This window comes from Mustela nigripes, chromosome 13, assembly GCF_022355385.1.
Source record: "Mustela nigripes isolate SB6536 chromosome 13, MUSNIG.SB6536, whole genome shotgun sequence".
Classification (NCBI taxonomy): Eukaryota; Metazoa; Chordata; class Mammalia; order Carnivora; family Mustelidae; genus Mustela; species Mustela nigripes.
The window spans coordinates 83930478-83950033 of record NC_081569.1 but is presented as its reverse complement, the minus strand read 5'-3'; the positions used below and the strand labels follow the sequence as shown (position 1 = coordinate 83950033).

The 19556-nt window shown below is 34.9% G+C and overlaps 1 protein-coding gene across 6 annotated transcripts in view; it reads left to right on the top strand.

The window, feature by feature from the left end:
- Positions 1–19556, top strand: part of RALGAPA1 (Ral GTPase activating protein catalytic subunit alpha 1) — a 246928-nt gene that overhangs the window by 201847 nt on the left and 25525 nt on the right. For all 6 annotated transcript variants that reach the window (XM_059373090.1, XM_059373085.1, XM_059373089.1 and 3 more), the window contains 2 exons: positions 14079–14237; positions 15864–15991. In XM_059373090.1, coding sequence (XP_059229073.1) covers positions 14079–14237; positions 15864–15991 — 287 coding nt within the window. The remainder of the gene's footprint in view (positions 1–14078; positions 14238–15863; positions 15992–19556) is intronic.

Here is a 19556-nt window from a genome sequence, read left to right as displayed (position 1 = left end):
ACACTCAGGTGCCCCATGTTTAAATTTTATACTGGTTTTATAAGTGTTTATTTTTATTATATGTTTGCATTTACCTGTGAAATTTTTTCCTTTCACAATTTTCTTAACAAAATTTTGGCCTCTTCTTTCCACTAAGAAGTCCCTTTAACATATCTTTTGAGATTGGTTTCGGGGTGATGATGTTGTTTGGGAACCTCTTTACCTCTCCTTCTATACTGAATGATAATCTTGCTGGGTAGAGTAGTCTTGGTTACAGATTTTTTTCTTTCAGTACTTTGAATATATCATTCCATTTCCTTCTGGTCTGCAGTTTCTGCTGAAAAATCAATTGACAGCTTTATGGGGTTTTCCTTACATGTAACCATTTTCTCTTGCTACTTTTAAATTCTCTCTTTCTCACTATGTTTTGCCATTTTGATGATTATGTCTTGGTGTGAAACTCTTTGGGTTAATTTTGTTGGGGGACTCTGTGTTTCCTGGATCTGGATTTCTATTTCCTTCCCCAGATTAGGAAAGTGTTCATCTCTTGTTTCTTCACATAAATTTTCTATCCACTTCCCCCCTCTCCTCCATCTGGGATCTCTGTAATGCAAACGTTACTGTGGTTGGTGGGGTCGCTGACTTCCCTTCACCTAGTCTCATTTTTTCTTATTCTTTTTAATTTTCGCTATTCAGCTTGGTTGCTTTTTATTACTCTGCCTTCCAGACTGCTGATCCAGTCTTCTGCCTCTACTCTACTATTCATTCCCTCTAGTGTATTTTTTTATGTCAGCTATTGAGTTCTTCATCTCTGACTGGTTCTTTTTTATATTTCCTTTCTCCTTCTTGAAGGTCTCACTAAGATCCTCCCTTCTTTTCTCAAATTCAATGAGTATCTTTATGACCATTACTTTGAATTCTTTATCAGGCCTATTGCTTATCTTTGTTTAATATAGGTCTTTCGCTGTGGTTTTGTCCTGTTCTTTGATTTGGGACCTAATTCCTTTGTCTTCTCATTTTGTCTGACTCTCTGTGTTTGTTTTTGTGTATTAGGAGAGTCAGCTGTGTTTCCTGCTCTTGAAAGTTGTGGCTTTATGAAGAAGAGGTCCTGTAGTGCCCTGCAGTACAATGTCCCCTCATAACTAGAACCAGACATTTCAGCAGTGTCTTTCTGTGGGCTGTGTGTTCCCTGCAGTTGTGACTGAGCTGCATTTGTATTCAGTCCAGTCAACTACAGTGACCTATTTTGCCTATTGTGAACACACTGGGCAGGGGTTTGTTCCCTGTGCCATTAAGGGATGTCTTATCTTCTTGTTCTTCTCCATGTCTGTATAGTGTCGCTCTCATTTATGATTAGTCTCATGCAGAGTGGGGAGAATGCTGAAAGGGGGAGTTTCCAGCCATATTTTTGCTCCTTCTACCCTTTTTGATATGGTCTCTTCTGCCCTGTTAACTGTGGAAAGTCTATTCTGCCAGTCTTCAAGTCATGAGTCATTTTAAGAGTTAGTTTCACTGATGTGGCTATTATGTCGGTACCTGTGGGATGAAGTAAGTTTAGGATATTATGACTCCACCATCTTTTCAGAAGCTCTATCTTAACCATTTTTAAATGTTCATTGGCATAAACATTTATAATGTACAACTATCACAAGTATCCATTTCCAGAACATTTTCGTTTCGTTAAAAATATTTTTTATTTTCTCTAGAGAATTCTTTGATCATGTGTTATTTAGAAGTATATTGTTTAATCTCCAAATATTTTGGGGTTTTCCAGCTATCTTTATGTTGTTGATTTCCAGTTTAATTCCATTTTGGTCTGAAAACAGACATTGTGTGATCTCTCGTCTTTTAAATTTGGTAAGATGTGTTTTATGACCCAAATGTAGTCCATCTAGTGAATGTTCCATGTGATTCTGGGAAGAATGTGTAACTACTATTGTTGGAGGAAGTAGTCTATAAATGTCAATTATATCCAGTTGATTGATGGAGCTGTTGAGTTCAGCTATATCCTTACCAGTTTGCTGCCTGCTGGATTTCTCCATTTCTAATAGAGGAGTATTAAAGTTTCCTATTATAATAGTAGATTCTTCTAGTTGCAGTTCTGTCAGTTTTAGCTTCACATATTTTGTCACTCTGTTAGGTGCATACAGATGAAGGATGGGTTATGTCTTCTTGGAGTATCAACCTCTTTATCATTCCGTAATGCCTCTCTTTAACTTTGCTTGCCTTGAAATCTGCTCTGTCTGAAATTAATATAGGTACTCCCACTTTTCTTTTTATTGGTTTATCGTGGTATTTTTCTCCATCCCTTTACTTTTAATCTATATATGTCTTAATATTTTAAGTAGGTTTCTTGTAGCAACAAATAGATGGGTCTTATTTTTATTTTTTTTTTATCCACTCTGACAATCTCTGTATTTTAATGTATAGTTAGACCACTGACATTTAAAGTGATCATTGATATAATTGGATTAATATTTACCACATTTGTTACTGTTTTCTATTTATTACCCTGTTCTTTGCTCCTATATCTGTATTTCACACTTTTTCTGCCTTCTGTGGTAACTGAGCATTTTATAAGATTCCATTTTCTCTCCCTTCTTAGCATATCACTTATACTACTTTCCTTTCTTAATTTTTTTTTAGTTATAGCCCTGGAGTTTGTACTATACATTTAGCGCTAATCCCAAGTCCACTTTCAAATAATATTATGCTGGTTCATGGATACTGCAAGTACCTTATAAATAACACAGTATATTTAATCTTTCCATCCTATCCCTATATCATTGCTTTCATTCATTTTACTTATAGATTAGCACATATGTACCTAAGCATACATAATCACATGCATTATTGCTATCTGAACAAACTCTGATCTGTTTGATCAGTTAAGAATAAGAAAAATAAAAGCTTTTCTTTTTCCTTAAGTTATTGATTATTTGGTGCTTTTCTTTTCTTTATGTAGATCTTAATTTTTTTTTTTTTTAAGATTTCATCTATTTATTTGACAGAGAGAGAGTACATAAGTAGGCAGAGAGGCAGGTGAAGGGGGGGGAGCAGGCTCCCTGCTGAGCAAAGAGCCTGATGTGGGGCTCGATCCCAGGACCCTGAGATCATGACCTGGGCCGAAGGCAGAGGCTTAACCCACTGAGCCACCCAGGCACCCCTGGATCTGAATTTCTAACCTGTATCACTTTCTTTCTCTCTGAAGAACTCCTTTTAAATTTCTTGTAAGATAGGTTTACCGGCAACTAATTCTCTCAATTTTTGTTTGAGAAAGTCTTTATTATCCTTTACTTTTGAAGGATAATTTTACAGAATACAGAGTTCTAAGTGTTAATAGTTTTTTTTCTCCCAACATTTTAAATATTTCATTCCACTCTCTCCTTGCTTGCATGGTTTCAGGGGAGACGTCAGATATTGTTCTTTTCTTTGGTTCCCTATAAATAAAATATATTTTTAGCTCTGGCTTCTTTTAAGATTTTTTTCTTTATCTGTGATTTTATGAAGATTGATGATTTGCCTAAGTGTAGTGCTTCCCAAGCTTCTTGGATCTGTGGTTTGGTGTCTGACATTAATTGGGGCAATTCTAGTCAGTATTGCTTCAAATACTGCTTCTCTTTCTTTCTTTCTTCTCCTTTCATGTAACAGTTTTTTTGTGTTTGTCCCACAGTTCTAGAATATTCTTTTTTTCCCCCCAGTCTTTTTTCTCATTGCTTTTCAGAAGAAAGGACACAGACAGTTTCATGGCATAATATTCCAGTTATTTAATATTGAGATGTCAGGGCCACCTGGGTGGCTCAGTGGGTTAAAGCCTCTGCCTTCAGCTCAGGTCATGATCCCAGGGTCCTGGGATCGAGCCCCGCATGGGGGGCGGGGTGTCTCTGCTCAGCAGGGAGCCTGCTTCTCCCCCTCCCCTCTCTTTGCCTGTCTGCCTACTTCTGATCTCTGTCTGTCAAATAAATAAAAATAAAAATATTTTAAAAAAACAAAAACAAATTAATTTTTAAAAAATATAGAGATGTCAGAAGTATTGGGACTTTTTAAAATGTAAGCATATGTTTGTAATTTTTTATAATCTTATAATGCAAGCATGTATATTATTTAAGTTGTTATAATAATTATATCTGTTAGGTTTTCCTTTTAATGCCTGCTTTAATGAAGATGCTTACCCTAATTAGATAGGCCTTTTTTTAAATATAATTTTTTAAATTTTTAAATAAACATATAATGTATTATTAGTCCCAGGGGTACAGGTCTGTGAATCGCCAGGTTTACACACTTCACAGCACTCACCATAGCATATACCCTTCCCCAATGTCCATAACCCCATCATCCTCTCCCTACCCACCCCACCACCCACCCCCGCCCCGGCCCTGGCCACCCTCAGTTTGTTTTGTGACATTAAGAGTTTCTTATGTTTGTTTCCCTCCCAATCCCATCTTGTTTCATTTATTCTTTTCCTACCCTTTCAAACCCCCCATGTTGCTAGATAGGCTTTTATACATAAAGTAATTTAAAGTGTTTGTTTTAGTGAGAAAATGTTACAGTGTCACTGCTTTCACATGTATAACATCTACCATATAAAAGTGAAGTCCATCAAAATTACAAACAATAGGTAATAAAGCAACATCATTTTGGAAGGGTTTAGTTCTCTTATCTTCTAAGGTAATTTAAATCAGTTTAAATAAAATCTGTTGGGGCACCTGGGTGGCTCAGTCGGTTAAGCAGCTGCCTTCGGCTCAGGTCATGATCCCAGGATCCTGGGATCGAGCCCCACATCAGGCTCTGTGCTCAGCAGAGAGCCTGCTTCTCCCTCTTCTTCTGTCTCCCCTCTACCTATCTGTGCTCCCTATCTGTCTGTCAAATAAATAAATAAAGTCTTTAAACAATAAAAAAATAAAAAGATAAAATCTGTATCAGGTTGGGATTAAATTGAGACAACATTTCATTTAATTCAGTAGAAAGGAAAAATATACCTGATCTCACAATTCAATATAACTATTCTAAACCTTCTTTCTATTGGGGGGGGGGAACCTTAACATTTATTTTTCTCTATATACTGAGTTTTCCTCTTCCCAATTCCCTATGAATCTTGTTCTTAATCTGCTCTTCAGAGCCCTAGTATGTTAGATTTTTCTAACAGGCTTATATTTTAGCTCTATTATAGTATCAGTTTCTTTTTAATAAAAGGTTAAATATTTAAACTTAATCATGGTAACCAGTTGTCTTAACACCAGTTCTCCTTAATAAAAAATCACTTTCTGTATTGGTATTTTTTCTCCTGAATTTAATAAATTCCACATTAGTGGTAATAAGTTGAGGCCTAGAACATGTGTCCTATTACAAATGAACAATTGGATATCATTAGGTTGTCCCCCTTTCCTCTGTAGATATATCTTTAGGTGTGTTAATCCATTCAGTAGACACATTAATGAGCACTGGTTGAAGTGTAATATTGGAGGAAGTAAGGCTCGTTGACCTCAGCATGGAGTTTAATACCTCTAATTAAATTAGGTAGTCGACAGTCAGTATAAAGAAATAGCTGTGCCTCTGGCAAGCTAGAATTATTTATGACTCTGGTTCTTTGTTTTAAACTTGAAAGGAGAAAATAATTTATATCTATCTTATAGAAACTAATTTTAGCTCTCATTTTTTATTTAAAATATCATGTGATTTTGTAAATTATTTTTAAACATTTTATTTTCCCAGAATGAGAGGTAAATATCCTTGAACCTGTTAAAGTGTAGTGTTTTACTTCTTGTGAAGAGAAGCTTTTTCAAGGCTCAAGACAGTAGCAGTAGAATTTTTACAACATAGACTATACTTCTTGAACAAATTAATCAAATATTCAGTTGCACAAAGTACTCTCTTAGAAATACACTGCCATATCAAAAATCCTCATATAACCCTAGACAAAGATACCTGTTCTATAAATTATCTCTGAGGAAGATTGATGGGGGAAAAAAAATCACTTAACTGAGTTTATTCTGTTTACTCTTAAATATCACAAGTACTGTAAGCATTGGTATAAAGTGTTCACAGGAGCTTGTCTCATTTCCTTGGTCTCCTTATTCTGGCCACTTGTAATCTTTGTAAGTAGCTGAATCACCCTGTTAGAAGTTTTACGAAGATCAAGTTGAGATCATTGTAATTTACTTAGTTGGAATTACAGTCTGTCATTTCCTGCACCCCCCAAAAGAGGGGAAAGAGGGGCTTAAGTCAGTTTCCTCTGAAATATTGTTAGTGTCATGGACAGCACTTCCTTTTCTGTTTTGGAATTTGGTCACAATAGTTTCCCAGATAAATCAGCTTCGTAGACCTGATTAGTCTGATTCTCATTTTATATCTGTTTTTCTATATTTTGTCTAGAAATAAAACTGAAATATAGTTTTCTTTCCAAAGAACTTTTATACTAAATATAGTCTGGAAAATGAATTCAAAGACAAATTTAAGAAATAATAAAATAAAATAAAATAAAATTTATAAAAATAAAAATAATAAAATTTTCATTATTTAGTTAAAGTGTAGTTAGTATAGGTGGTATAGAAATATACTCATGGTTTTAATCCCAAAATAACAGTCTTACATAAAATAATTTTATTTAATATTCTAGACTCTACCCTTAACCCCCAATTTCTGTAAATCTACTTTTTATGATAAGAATAGAGGATAGAGAAATGAGGAAATATAAATGGTTCAGAGTAAATTTATCTCACTACTGCAAATGGTGTAATTTGGATGCGATAGCAGTGGCTCCTCATTGCATGTAGAATAAAGTTCTAATTCTTCACTATGGCCTTCAGTGATTTGGCCACCTGCCTGCCTACCTCTCTGATCACATCTCCTGTCACTTTCCTTTTCATTTAGTAGTACGTGTCAAACTCATTCCCATCTCAGAGGGTATGCACTTACTGTTCTTTCATTTGAAATGTTCTTTCTCCACATCACCAGGCTTTCTTATTCTCATTGCTCTATTCTCAGATTCACTTGACAGTTTCTCAGAGAGACCTTTCCATGCTAGCTAAAGAAGTCCCCTTCACTCAGTAATGCTATCGCATTACCCTAATTTATTCTCTTCATAGAACTATGCCTCCTGTCACCATCAAAGTGGGATCTTTAAATAAATGCCATAATTACAGATAATTCTGTTTTTATGCTGTGTACTATGTAATGACAAAAAAATTTACCCAAGTAAGTGCCATAGTTTATAGATAAGTTATAGTAATAACTAGATTTAACCTGATCCTGTCTTGTTCCAGTTTCTCTTTCTCTGAGGCCTTTCTCAAGTCTCCTCTTTTTCCCATTATCCTCATTCTTTCTCATCTCTGTTTCTCCATTTCTTCAACACAACAAGCATACAGACTTGAACACCCTCCCCTGTTCTTCTGAGAATTCTGAAGTTTGTGTTTGTCCAAATGTAAACAAAAAAGTAGTCACCCCACATGTCTAAAAACTGTTGCTTCTCCCTCTCTGAAACTTCAGACTCCAACCATTTCCAAATATAATAGCTTTGTTTTCTTGAGTTTCTGTGATGGAAAATACTTTAAAGGAAAATTATACACCAGGCTTCTGGTTATATTAGAAGTCAAGTCCAATAAGGATTTGCCTTTTTTTCAGTTGGTTATTGAGACATTTCAAAAACCAGTTTTCGTGGCACCTGGGTGGCTCAGTGGGTTAAAGCCTCTGCCTTCAACTCAGGTCATGATCTCAGCGTCCTGGGATGGAGCGCATCAAGCTCTCTGCTCAGCAGGGAGTCTGCTTCCTGCTCTCTCTCTGCCTGCCTCTCTGCCTACTTGTGATCTCTGTCTGTCAAATAAATAAAAATTTAAAAAAAAAAATAAAGGGAAGAAAACAGTTTTCAAGCTGTGGTCTTTTCAAACACATCTTTTGCACCGAAGTCACATATTTCAATAAAGCATTTTCAAGACTGTCTTGAAATGTCAGCAATGTGTATTGAGTGCCCACTCTGCTAGGGTAATTGTATACTAGACACCATGCTTATTGTTTCAATAAGGTTTTCTTAATTACTAAAAATGAATGATCCAGACAGCAAGTAAACATATGAAAATATGTATGATCCTAAAATATATGAAAGTATGCTTTTTTAACAGGCTTGAGGAGTATTTGATAGTGTCTATTTTGCTATGTGTGGGTGTCTGGAAAACAGGGGAAAAATGAGGGGTGGTAGCAGTATTAATCAGTTTAAATTTCTGCGTGTATACCTCTATCTCCCTAACTGCCTAACCTAATTAACTTCTGTGCGTTCTTCAAGTACCGTTATAGATCAGTTTTCTTTATTATTTGCATTCAGAGAAGTATATTAGAGGATTATTGATATCAGTAATTATTCAATTATTAATTTTTTATTTTTCCACCATTGTATCTATGCGAGCAGTACAATGCATTTAGTCAGCTCTCTGTATTTGCTAATGTATGAAGAAAAGTAGATGGTAGGGGAGAAGCTTTTTAAGAACTCATGGACTGTTCAGGTATGCAGGATGACTAACATATGATGTAGGACAACAGTATATGAAATAGGAAGAAAAGTACAAAAAAGGGATCTAATGTTTAAAAAAAAAATGAAGAGCTTGATACAGTAAGGAAAACAGAAATTGAAGACTTCCAGATTTTGACCCTGAGTAATTATAATTAGTTGTTAGGTACTTTCAATAGAGGCAGGGAAGTCAGAGGGTAAGCTGATTTTGTGAAAGATGATATAGTTACTTTGCATGAAATCTAGTTTCCATTTCCAGATGAATGATATTTCACGACATTAAGGAAATCTAAAGTTGAATGTAATCTCTGAAATAATCATGGAAAATGAAAACATTTTGTTGTCTTAAGATAGTCAAACATCTGATTTTCATAAAAGAACATGAAGTAGTCCATTAACTACCAAAATTAGCATTCATGAGCTCCATGTCAATGCCTGATAAAATAGGATTATTAAACAGATGGTTTGTGAGCACTTAGGTAATGAAGTAGTGATCACTAGGAGCCACCATGAGTTCACCAAAACAAATCACATCAAAGTAACTGAATTTGTTTTAATAGGATTACCAGATCAGGGAAGGCCATTGACAGTATAAAGCATTTAGCTAAGTTGTTTGCTGTGAACAAGCCGAAGAAATGTGGTCTTAATAATAGTTCAGTAAGTATGTTCATAACTGGTTGTATAACACTTCTGGAGACATAAATTAATTACTAATGAAAGGCATATAGGGAGGTGGTTAAAGTATGGTTTCTGGAATTAGACTGCCTTGGTTTCAGTTCTGACTGCCACTAGTCATGTGACATTAGGCAAATGAATTTATCTTTTTAAGTTTCAATTCCTCATCTGTAAAAATAGGGGTAATAACAATTATATTTACTTTGTAGCATGTTGTTAAAACTAAGTTATGCCAAAGCACTTAGAATAGTTAAGAATTTAATAAATGTTGGATATTATTAGAACCAGGAGGAACATTTATAATGACTTGCTATAAGGCTGTTACCCAGACTTGTCCCACTTTACATTTTTATCTACAACCTAAATGAAGACACAGGACATTGAATTTAAGGATAACCCAAATGTGGGTCAGAGAGAACCAATGCACTGAGTAGCAGAATCCGGCTGTAAAAAAAGACTTTGATAAGTTAAATATAATCTGAACTTGGAAAGGTAACATTTAATAAAAACAAATATGAAATTCTCCCTTTAGATCTAGCAGTCAGTTTTACCTGCTTTGAACTTTGTAAGAACAAGACTTAAGGGTTTGAATTGGCTACTACTTCCATTTGAGCCAACTTTGAAAAAATGCAGGAAATAATTTAGTTAACAGAGGAAGTGGTCCCACTATGAGCTGATTGTATTAGAGCATATATTAATTAATGTGTTCAATTCCAGACACCATAATTTAATAGAAACATTGGTAAACTGAGGTAATAATCCACGATAAGGAATAGATTTGTAAGCTATAAGAGGAGGAACTCCAAAGATACATTTAACATGGAAAAGAAAAGTTGAGATACATATTGGGCCAATCTTCAAATATCTGAAAAAGGTAATATATAGAATATAAACTGGATTTATTTGGTAAGGCTCATTTTAGAAGAACTAGCTTTAGGAAGCAAATTTTAGCTTAGTATAAAGAATGTTCTGACTGTAGCTCTTTAAAAATGATTGCCCTGACTCATGAAGGTGTAAAGATCCCAACCCTAGAAGTATTCAGACAGAGGCAGGATTAACTTGTCAGGGATATTGCAGTGGGAGTATTGGGTGGGAAATCAGAGCTTTAGGGTCTCTTCCAGTGCTGATACTCTATAATGTATTGAGGACTTCATTTTTACAGATGTTGAATTTCATTAAGTACTTCATCTTCATGAATTGATAATGATAATCTGCAGTCTATATTATATTATATACCCGGAATAAAATTATTTCAGCAGCATTTGAAGTGAATTTGGAAGAATCATTTGGTTGCCAGTCATTTTAGCAGATTCATCCCATGTACAGAAGTCTTGTACTCTGTTTATGAAGTGATTGGTGGGATACCTGGGTGGCTCAGTTGTTTAGCATCTGCCTTCTGCTCAGGTCATGATCCCAGGACCTGGGATCAAGCCCCACATCAGGCTCCCTGCTCAGCGGGAAGCCCCCTTCTCCCTCTCTCACTCCCCCTCCTGTGTTCCCTCTCTGTGTCTCTCTCTGTCAAATAAATAAATAAGATCTTAAAAGAAAAAAAGAAATGATTGGTATCTGGGTACAGAAACATGTAGGTAGGAACTCCTTGAGAGTTCTCAGAGTATAGAAAAACGTGGAGAGTATACACAGAACACAATCTTGTAAGTCCATAAGAGATAAGGAATAAACATGAAATATTATATAAAGTATTTGTGTTAAATATGTCAAATGTACTGAAATTTCTCTTAACTGTTAATACTCAAAATTCATTCAGTAATCTTTCAAAAATGTATGAGATCTATATAGCAATTAGCAATTTCTCAATTTTCATTTATTGTGTTGCAGGTTTTAAGACCTAAAGATACAAAAACATGCCTAATCATGACAACATAATTACTCTTTAAAAAATGATAAGGATGTTCTTCAAGCTTTCCCCCTCAGAATGCTTGAACATGTTTAGAATGACATTGTTATATGTGTGGTTCTTTGCCACAAATATCTTCATTACAGTGTCTTAGTAAAAAATACAATGTTTTTTTTCCATTAAACTTCTATAACAGACTTTTAAGACTGTGGTAGATATCTGAAGACAAGCTTTGGTTATACGATAAAACTTTAGTAGCCCTTTTCTCCCATTTCTTTAGATAAGTGGGCACTAGAAATTATAGATAGCTTTGGCAAGAGTTCAAGGGTTAATGTAGCAGATAAATAAAAGGAATTTTCTGTAAATTGAGACCTGCATTATTTCAGTTGTCTTGTCTTTCCTAACCTAACTCATTTAATTTTAAAAAGTAAATACTTAAATTCTTCCTGACAGTGTGCTCAGCTTTTACTATCGTTTATTACTTCAATTATACTTGATATCACTTAGAACAATCTGCCATTTGGAAATCTCAGTATAGCCTGGAGCTTAGTATTAGATCTGGCGGCTATTGTAACATGTACAGCATATGACATTAATGTATCAAAATTAGATTGGATCATCCCTCCTGGTTAAATTTATTTCACATTTCTTTTGTATTCAGTTAACATAAACCTATTAGGGAAGCTGACACATGGGGATGGCTGTATAGGAAGGATATTTTTAAAGTATTTTGATTAAAAAATGAAATTATAGAGCCATGGCTTTTCTAAGTTGTGTAATCTGTTTGGTTTTTAAAAATGTCACAGAGCCCAAGTACTAAATTTATATTGTTCAACGGATGTGTGTGTCCACACATATGTGTGGTGTGGTGTAAATAATGAGAATTAAAACTTAAACAATATTTTGATGGTTAGGTTTACCATCATACATTTAGAGCAATAAGTATGTTTATGGTTTCCAAAAATCAAAAAAATTTTAATGTACTTAAGCCTAAAAAAAGTCTCCTTAAAAGAAAATAAATATTTTTATACTATATTTCTTAAATAATAGTTTCTGGTCTGTCGATTCAGCCTAATAATCCAATCCATCAAAGTGTTTGAGGGGCATTTCTTGCTTAGGAATACAAATATTAAAGTTCAGGGATTTGCCTTGTATTTTCAGATACATTAACGACATTCATAGTAATTAGGATTTTTTAGATAGGCTGCTGTTAGGGACTTTAAAAACCACTAGAACACTGGTTCTTGGGTTTTTTTGTTTTACATACTCCTATTTGATAGACTCTCTCCTTAGAAAAATACACAAAATTTTACATGTAATTTTAAAATATTCACAGACCCTTTGAACCCAGGTTAAGACTCCAGGGTTATGGGGTGCATGGCGGGCTCATTTGGTAGTAAGTCTTGATCTCTGGGTCATGAGTTCAGGCCCCACACTGGGCGTAGAGCTTACTTAAAAACAAAAAAACTCCAGGGCTAAGGGTAACAGAAGAGAGTGCCTTTTTTGTTTATTGAAATCACATTTAACTTTTTTCCTGCTCTGTGGTCTTGAAGCCAAGTAGATTGCATATTTCAAAAATGGAAATTGCTTGTATGTTAGCTCATCAAAAACTATTGATGACACTTATCCTAGTTCTCTCTTCCAAACCTTCTAAACCTTCAGCATGTCACACATACAATGTGTCCATTTATCTGAAAGTAGTAGAAAAGCTTATGTGAGATATGTACCAAAAAGGACTCAAGTGTTTGCAGTGACAGAATCAATTAAGATAACCAAATTTTATATTAAAATACATGTTATATGATGATCTCTATGAAGAAAACTCAAGACTAAAGGGTATTAAGTTCATTTTTTCTTATAACTTAGAAATTCAACTTTTGGATGTTTTGCTTTTTTATAATTGTAAGCATTTAATGTTAACTCTCTGATTGCTAAAAGCGCCTTTGTAAGCACTACAAATATTTAAACATCTTGAGAGTCTAAACATTTCAAGAAGTCTGTTTGGTAGAATTTCTTGTACAACATTCCACAGGCAAAGAAACCCTGGAAAGATGTTGAACCAAATACAGTCAACCTTCTCTTACTTAATAGATTATTTACCCAACTTATGAATTATCTATTTCTTTTCCTTCTCTTCCTGTTGCCTTCTTAAGGCAACTTTACTGCTCTTTAGCCCTTTGAGAGAATGGTCAGAAAAAAAGGAGAAGAATCTTACATCGCTCACTTTTAAAAAACATTTAAACAATTTTGTAAAAGGTTTGGTAGTGGGAAACTAGTATAGTTGCTAGTTAAGAAGAGAATTTGGGCTGGGGCACCTGGGTGGCTCAGTGGGTTGGGCCTCTGTCTTCAGCTCAGGTAATGATCTCAGGGTCCTGGGATAAGGCCCCGAATCAGGCTCTCTGCTCAGTAGGGAGCCTGCTTCCCTCCCTCTCTCTGCCTGCCTCTCTGCCTACTTGTGATCTTTCTCTCTGTTTCAAATAGATAAATAAAATATTTTTAAAAAAAAGAGAGAGATGGCTGCATAGTATTCCATTGTGTATATATACCACATCTTCTTGATCCATTCATCTGTTGATGGACATCTAGGAAACCATAAGTGACTCTTAATCTCACAAAAAAAACTGAGGGTTGCGGGGGGGGGGGGGTTGGGGAGAGGGGGGTGGGATTATGGACATTGGGGAGGGTATGCGCTTTGGTGAGTGCTGTGAAGTGTGTAAGCCTGGTGATTCACAGACCTGTACCCCTGGGGATAAAAATATATGTTAATAAAAAATTAAAAAAATTTAAAAATTAAAAAAAAAAAGAGAGTTTGGGCTGTATGTGAATTTTTTTTCTGAGTTCTCTGCTTCCCACTGACTGTTGACAGCCTAATATTTTCTGGTCTTTTGCAGCATCTCCTAATGTTTTGAGTGTGTTTCATGAGTTGTGAAAAATGATCAAATGAAATTTACGTTTTTTAATTTCTTTACCTTTTAATCTTTTTATAGTATAGTATAGCATATTGTTAGTTGCTCTATGAGGAGCTATATGCTTTTTTCTAAAGCACTATGAACTATTTTCTTGGTTTTCCAGTTGAGACATTTGGGAAATGACGAAGTACACATTGTTTGGTCGGAGCATACTAGAGACTACAGGAGAGGAATTATTCCTACAGAATTTGGTGATGTCCTTATTGTAATATATCCAATGAAAAATCACATGTTCAGTATTCAGATAATGAAAAAACCAGAGGTAAGAACTCCTTCTGTTACATTTTAATAATGTATTTTGAGCTCTTTGTGGGTTTTTGAGTTTCTTCTTTCAGAAGGATTAGACTAGGCATATCAGGCTATGAAAACAGGGGGAAGTGAGACACAGACTCTGGTACCTATGTAAATTGTCTAAATCTGGTTCAGAAGGAGCTGAAACTATAAAAATAGCAAGAAACTATGTTCAAATGGGAGTGCCAGGGTGGAAGTTCTTTCTACCAAACTCACAAAAGGATTACCTTTTATTAAGAGGATGATTATACTTTCAGAAAAGATACAAGAAGAAGTAATCATTCTGTATTTTTAGTTAATATAGCTTACTAAGGATTACATGATTATTTAGTCATGTACCTTAATAAAGGAAAGTTCTACAAAGTAAAAAAAAAAAAAAAAGTTCCCGTTGGATTTCTTATACCATAGGGCTGAAATACACTTGCACAAGTATTTTCTTTCAAAATAATTTTAAAAGTGTGGTAGTGTATTGGTACCTTTCTTACTGTTTTAATTGAGTGTTTTTAAATTTATAGAAAACCTATTTTTTGACAGTTGATCATGAATCTTTAGAATTCCTTGAATTAGACTAAGTTTCCCAGGTGGGAATTTAAGCTTACGTCCAGATTTTTTTAGGATTTATCGAAATCAGAGGCAAACTATGGCCTACTTCCTATTTTTATACAGTGTGCAAACTACTAATGGTTCTTATATTTCTAATGGGTTTTTTTCCTTTCTTTTTTTTGTGTTTGTTTTGTTTTGTTTTCAGTGTCTACTCCCTCCTCCCCAAGTTTTTCTTTTTAAAAAAAATCAAAGAGGAGGGTCAGTTAAACATCTGCTTTCCACTCAGGTCATGATCCCAGGGTTCTGGGCTTGATGACCACCCCACATCCACACCCCATCTCCACCTCCCTCACCTTCCCCCGCCCTGCCACCTTCTCGTGTTCTCTCTCTTTGGCTCTGCCTGCTCTCTCTCAATCTTTTAAAAAAAATTAAAAATCAAAGAAGAATATGCATCAGGGACAACATATGGCCACAAAGCCATATTTTTTGAAATATTTACTCTGTTATCCACAGCTCATATCCTTGCCTTCAGCTGTCATTTGTACCAACCATATTCAAACAGAATAACTTTGAAACTGTCAATCATCTGATAAAACTGACCAATTACCAAAACATAGATTTTTTTTTCTAACAAACCATGTAATAAAAGTCTTTTAAGTTCTGTAGTAAAGCTGCTATCACACAAAAATAATGAAGAACTTGCTGCCTATAAGGATGTATTATCTTCACTGTGTTTACTCAATGGAGGAAAAGGAATTTATTTCCAGTGTTGGATTTTTGTGTACAATTGAGGGTACAGAAATTTGGAAACTGTCAGGGAATATGAATTAGTTAAATGAAGCACAGTTCTTTTGAATGGTAAACCCTGAAGACCTTTGGCATTTTTTGTTTATTATCCTGGTATTAATCATGGAAAAAAATTGAATTTGGATAGTATTTCTCCTGAAGAAAGAACTAAAGAGGAAGTAGAAGCATTTTTGTGTGCAATGTCTTGGTTGTTCTTAAAACTTTTCTCCAATATGAGTATAAAATTATGTTCTAAATTCTCAATTAGGTTCCCTTCTTTGGTCCACTTTTTGATGGTGCTATTGTGAATGGAAAGGTCCTACCCATTATGGTTCGAGCAACAGCTATAAACGCAAGCCGTGCTCTGAAATCTCTGATTCCATTGTATCAAAACTTGTATCCTTTTTAACAGTATCGTTTCTATTCTAATACATGTCTATTTTCCAAGGTAAGTATTTCTTATGTGTTAGATGAATTTCTGTTTATTGATATATGGTAGAGTTCTTCCCCAGTGTTTAAGCAATTATGGTATTTGAGTGATGTATTTTTTTTTTCTTTTAAAGATTTTATTTATTCATCCAACAGAGAGAGAGATCACAAGTAGGCAGAGAAGAGAGGCAGGCAGAGAGAGAGAGACTGAGCAGAGGGCTCAATCCCAGGATGTTGGGATCATGACCTGAGCTGAAGGCAGAGGTTTAACCTACTGAGTCACCCAGGCACCCTCTTTTATATACTACTAGTCAGTACTTATCTTTTGGTTAATTAATAAGAGCCCCCTTAGGGTACTCTAATACTCTAGAGTATTGCTGGTACCCTGACACTGTAGAGGTATAAGAATAACCAAAATAGTCATTATTAAGTATTCAGTCTAGCTGAGGAAATATGCTGTTTTCAGTGCATGTGTTGTAACAGAGTTACATACAATGTTTTGGATGTATAATGACAAGGAGCCTCTCAGCTGGAAGGGGTAGTGGTGTCAGGAAACACTTATGAGAAATGTGAGGATTGAATATTGAAAGATGATGAATAGAGTTAATTGGGTGGATGAGATTGAGAAGAGCATTCCAGGCAGAGGGAACAAGATAAACAAGATGTGGAAGTATGAGAGGACATGGAGTGTTTAAAAACATGGCTTCCGGAGCCAGATTTCTGGACTCAGATGCTGGTCATCACTTCCTTGGCTATCTAGCCTTGGGCACATTATTTAACCTCTCTGAGCCTCAGTTTCCATATCTATAAATGAGAAGGATAACATCTAGCTCATTGTGTTATGAGAACTGAAGGAGTCAATATATATAAAACTCTTAGAGCGATGCCTGGCATCATATATACACACACACACACACACACACACAGAGTTTGGTTTTTTTTTAAGATTTTATTTATTTGACACAGAGAGAGAGATCACAAGTAGACAGAGAGGCAGGCAGAGAGAGGAGGAAGCAGGCTCCCCACTGAGCAGAGAGCCAGATGCGGGGCAAGATCCCAGGATCCTGGGATCATGACCTGAGCCACCCAGCCGCCCCAATATATATACAGTTTTAAATTTTAAATTGTTTTCTGATATTCCTTATAAAATGAATTTGTGTTTCCTCATACCTTTTCTATATGATTAAAAACATTTCCGTTATTTTACTTTTACTTAATAAGTTGTTAAGCTTTTACAAGGGAAGGCTTTTAAACTATCCTATGTTCTCTTCCACATGAAATGGATTTATTGTAAGTCTGCCACATACATTCACTTCTTTTGATGAAAATTGACTTAATCTGATTCGTATGCAATTTCTCATGTACTCTGACACTGTGAAATGGAACTATAGGTAGATCATGACATCGTACATTGATTAAGCTTAATGACATTGATGTAGCATTTCTTATTTGTGACAGTTATATCTTCACTTACTGTTAAGTTGAAAGTTAAGATTTGAAGTGGTCATTGTGAAATGTAATGATTTGGTTTATTATTTCCTGAATATCTCTAGAAAGGTAGCTAATCCTTCAAGGAATATATAGATTATTACCCGTAAACTAATTTTGTCCACATTGTCAGCTCCTCTGAGGTTGTCTTCTTTCTGACCTTTGCCTCCTTACAGTTTGCCTGATCCTGATGTTCATCCCTAAGGTTAGTGTCCTCTGCCATTTCTTTGGAAAAGTGATGAGAGAGATTAGACTGTAGTATAAAACTCTTGTTTGCCTCTTGTGTCATAAAACAAGAATTCAGTTTTTTGAGCAAACACAAACTATTTCTGACCCAAAGTACAAACATTTAAGATGCATACCTTACCAAGTAGTTGAAAATGCAAAACTTAATTTATTGGGGCTATGGCTTAATTTCTTTTTCCTGCACCAAAGTTCATACTCTTGAGAACTATTTCCGATTTGCATGTTGTCTTAGAGGTATGGTGGCTAGAGTTGCAGTTAAAAAAAATACTGATTTTTTTTCACTCAGGCTCTGCCTTGTGATCTTGATCTAGTCACAGAATTTCTAAACCTCACTTTCTTTGTCTGCAAAAAAAGATAATACCCATCTCAGAATTATTGTGAAGATTAAATGAGGTAATGAATTTGGATGTGCTTAGTAAATGAAATAGGATACGTTATTTTGCGCAGCAATGAATTCTGTTATCTGTAAAGATTACAGTCAATAGTAAAACAACTGTACCCAACACCAAGGAATTGCCTAATTGGGTTTTTATGTTTGGTTGGTTGGTAGGTTAATTGATTGGATTGGATTTTTCAGGCCTGTTTCTTGAAGTTTTTTAATAGTTAGCTCATCTTGCTGAGACATTAATAGATACCACATTGGAGAAAATTTCTAAGATGAAGAGAGATATTTCAGATTAAAAGAGTAAACATGAACACTTTATTAACACAGCAAATATGAGCAATATCCATCAGCAGAACCTCTTCTAGAAGACTCAGAATAAAAACACAAAATCAGACAGCTTAAAGAAATTTTTCTTGACTTGATAGCTTGAATTTAGAACCTATATGGAAATTATTTCCCTGTACTATTTAAGGATATAATAAAGATGCTCCTAACCTTTGCTCTTCTGAGGAATATATATTCATCTTTTACAAGGATTCACAAAGTTCTGTATTAATTCTAAATGTCCAGGGAAGTGATTTCATACAAGTAGATTACTCAGTTTTTTTTAAAAGATTTATTTATTTATTTATTTGAAAGAAAGCCCAAGTAGGCAGAGAGAGGGAGAAGCAGGCTCCCCGCTGAGCAGAGAGCCCGACACCGGGCTCAATCCCAGGACCCTGAGATCATGACCTGAGCCGAAGGCAGAGGCTTAACCCTCTGAGCCACCCAGGTGCCCCGATTACTCGATTTTTAAATGAAACCTTATATACTAATTTAAAACTAGGTATTTTTAAGATGTTGAAATACAGACACCTTTGAATTTTAAATAATAAATACATATCTCAGAAATATATTAAATTTTAAAATGTATGATTTTGAAAAATCCAGGTAAGTTCCCATTAAGGAAAAAAATCATCTGTTCTAAAACAGATCAATAGAACTTAACAGAAATTACAACAGAAATTGAAATAGAAGTAGGCTTTGAAAACCACCAGTTACTACTTTATTCTCATAAGAGAAATAAAGGGATAAAAGAATATCTAATAAACTCACTTATATTTGGATAATTGTACTGCTGTGTTAGTTATTTTATGCCTAATAAAAGTACCCACTAAGATTCCACAGCATAAATTGTGCTATTTATGATCATTAAATACAGTTTAAATTTTATCCTGGGAACATCTTCTGTAACTATGAATCTAATGTTGTTCACTAAATGAGGACAATATTGATTGTCATATGCTGTCCAAATCGATCATGCTGGCAGCCAGAATTACAGTAATCTGTCAGTATTGATGACAGTCTTTCAAGCTTTGAAACCTCTCCTTCACTTCACTTGTTATTTCTTGCATTACTTGTACTTGAAAAGCA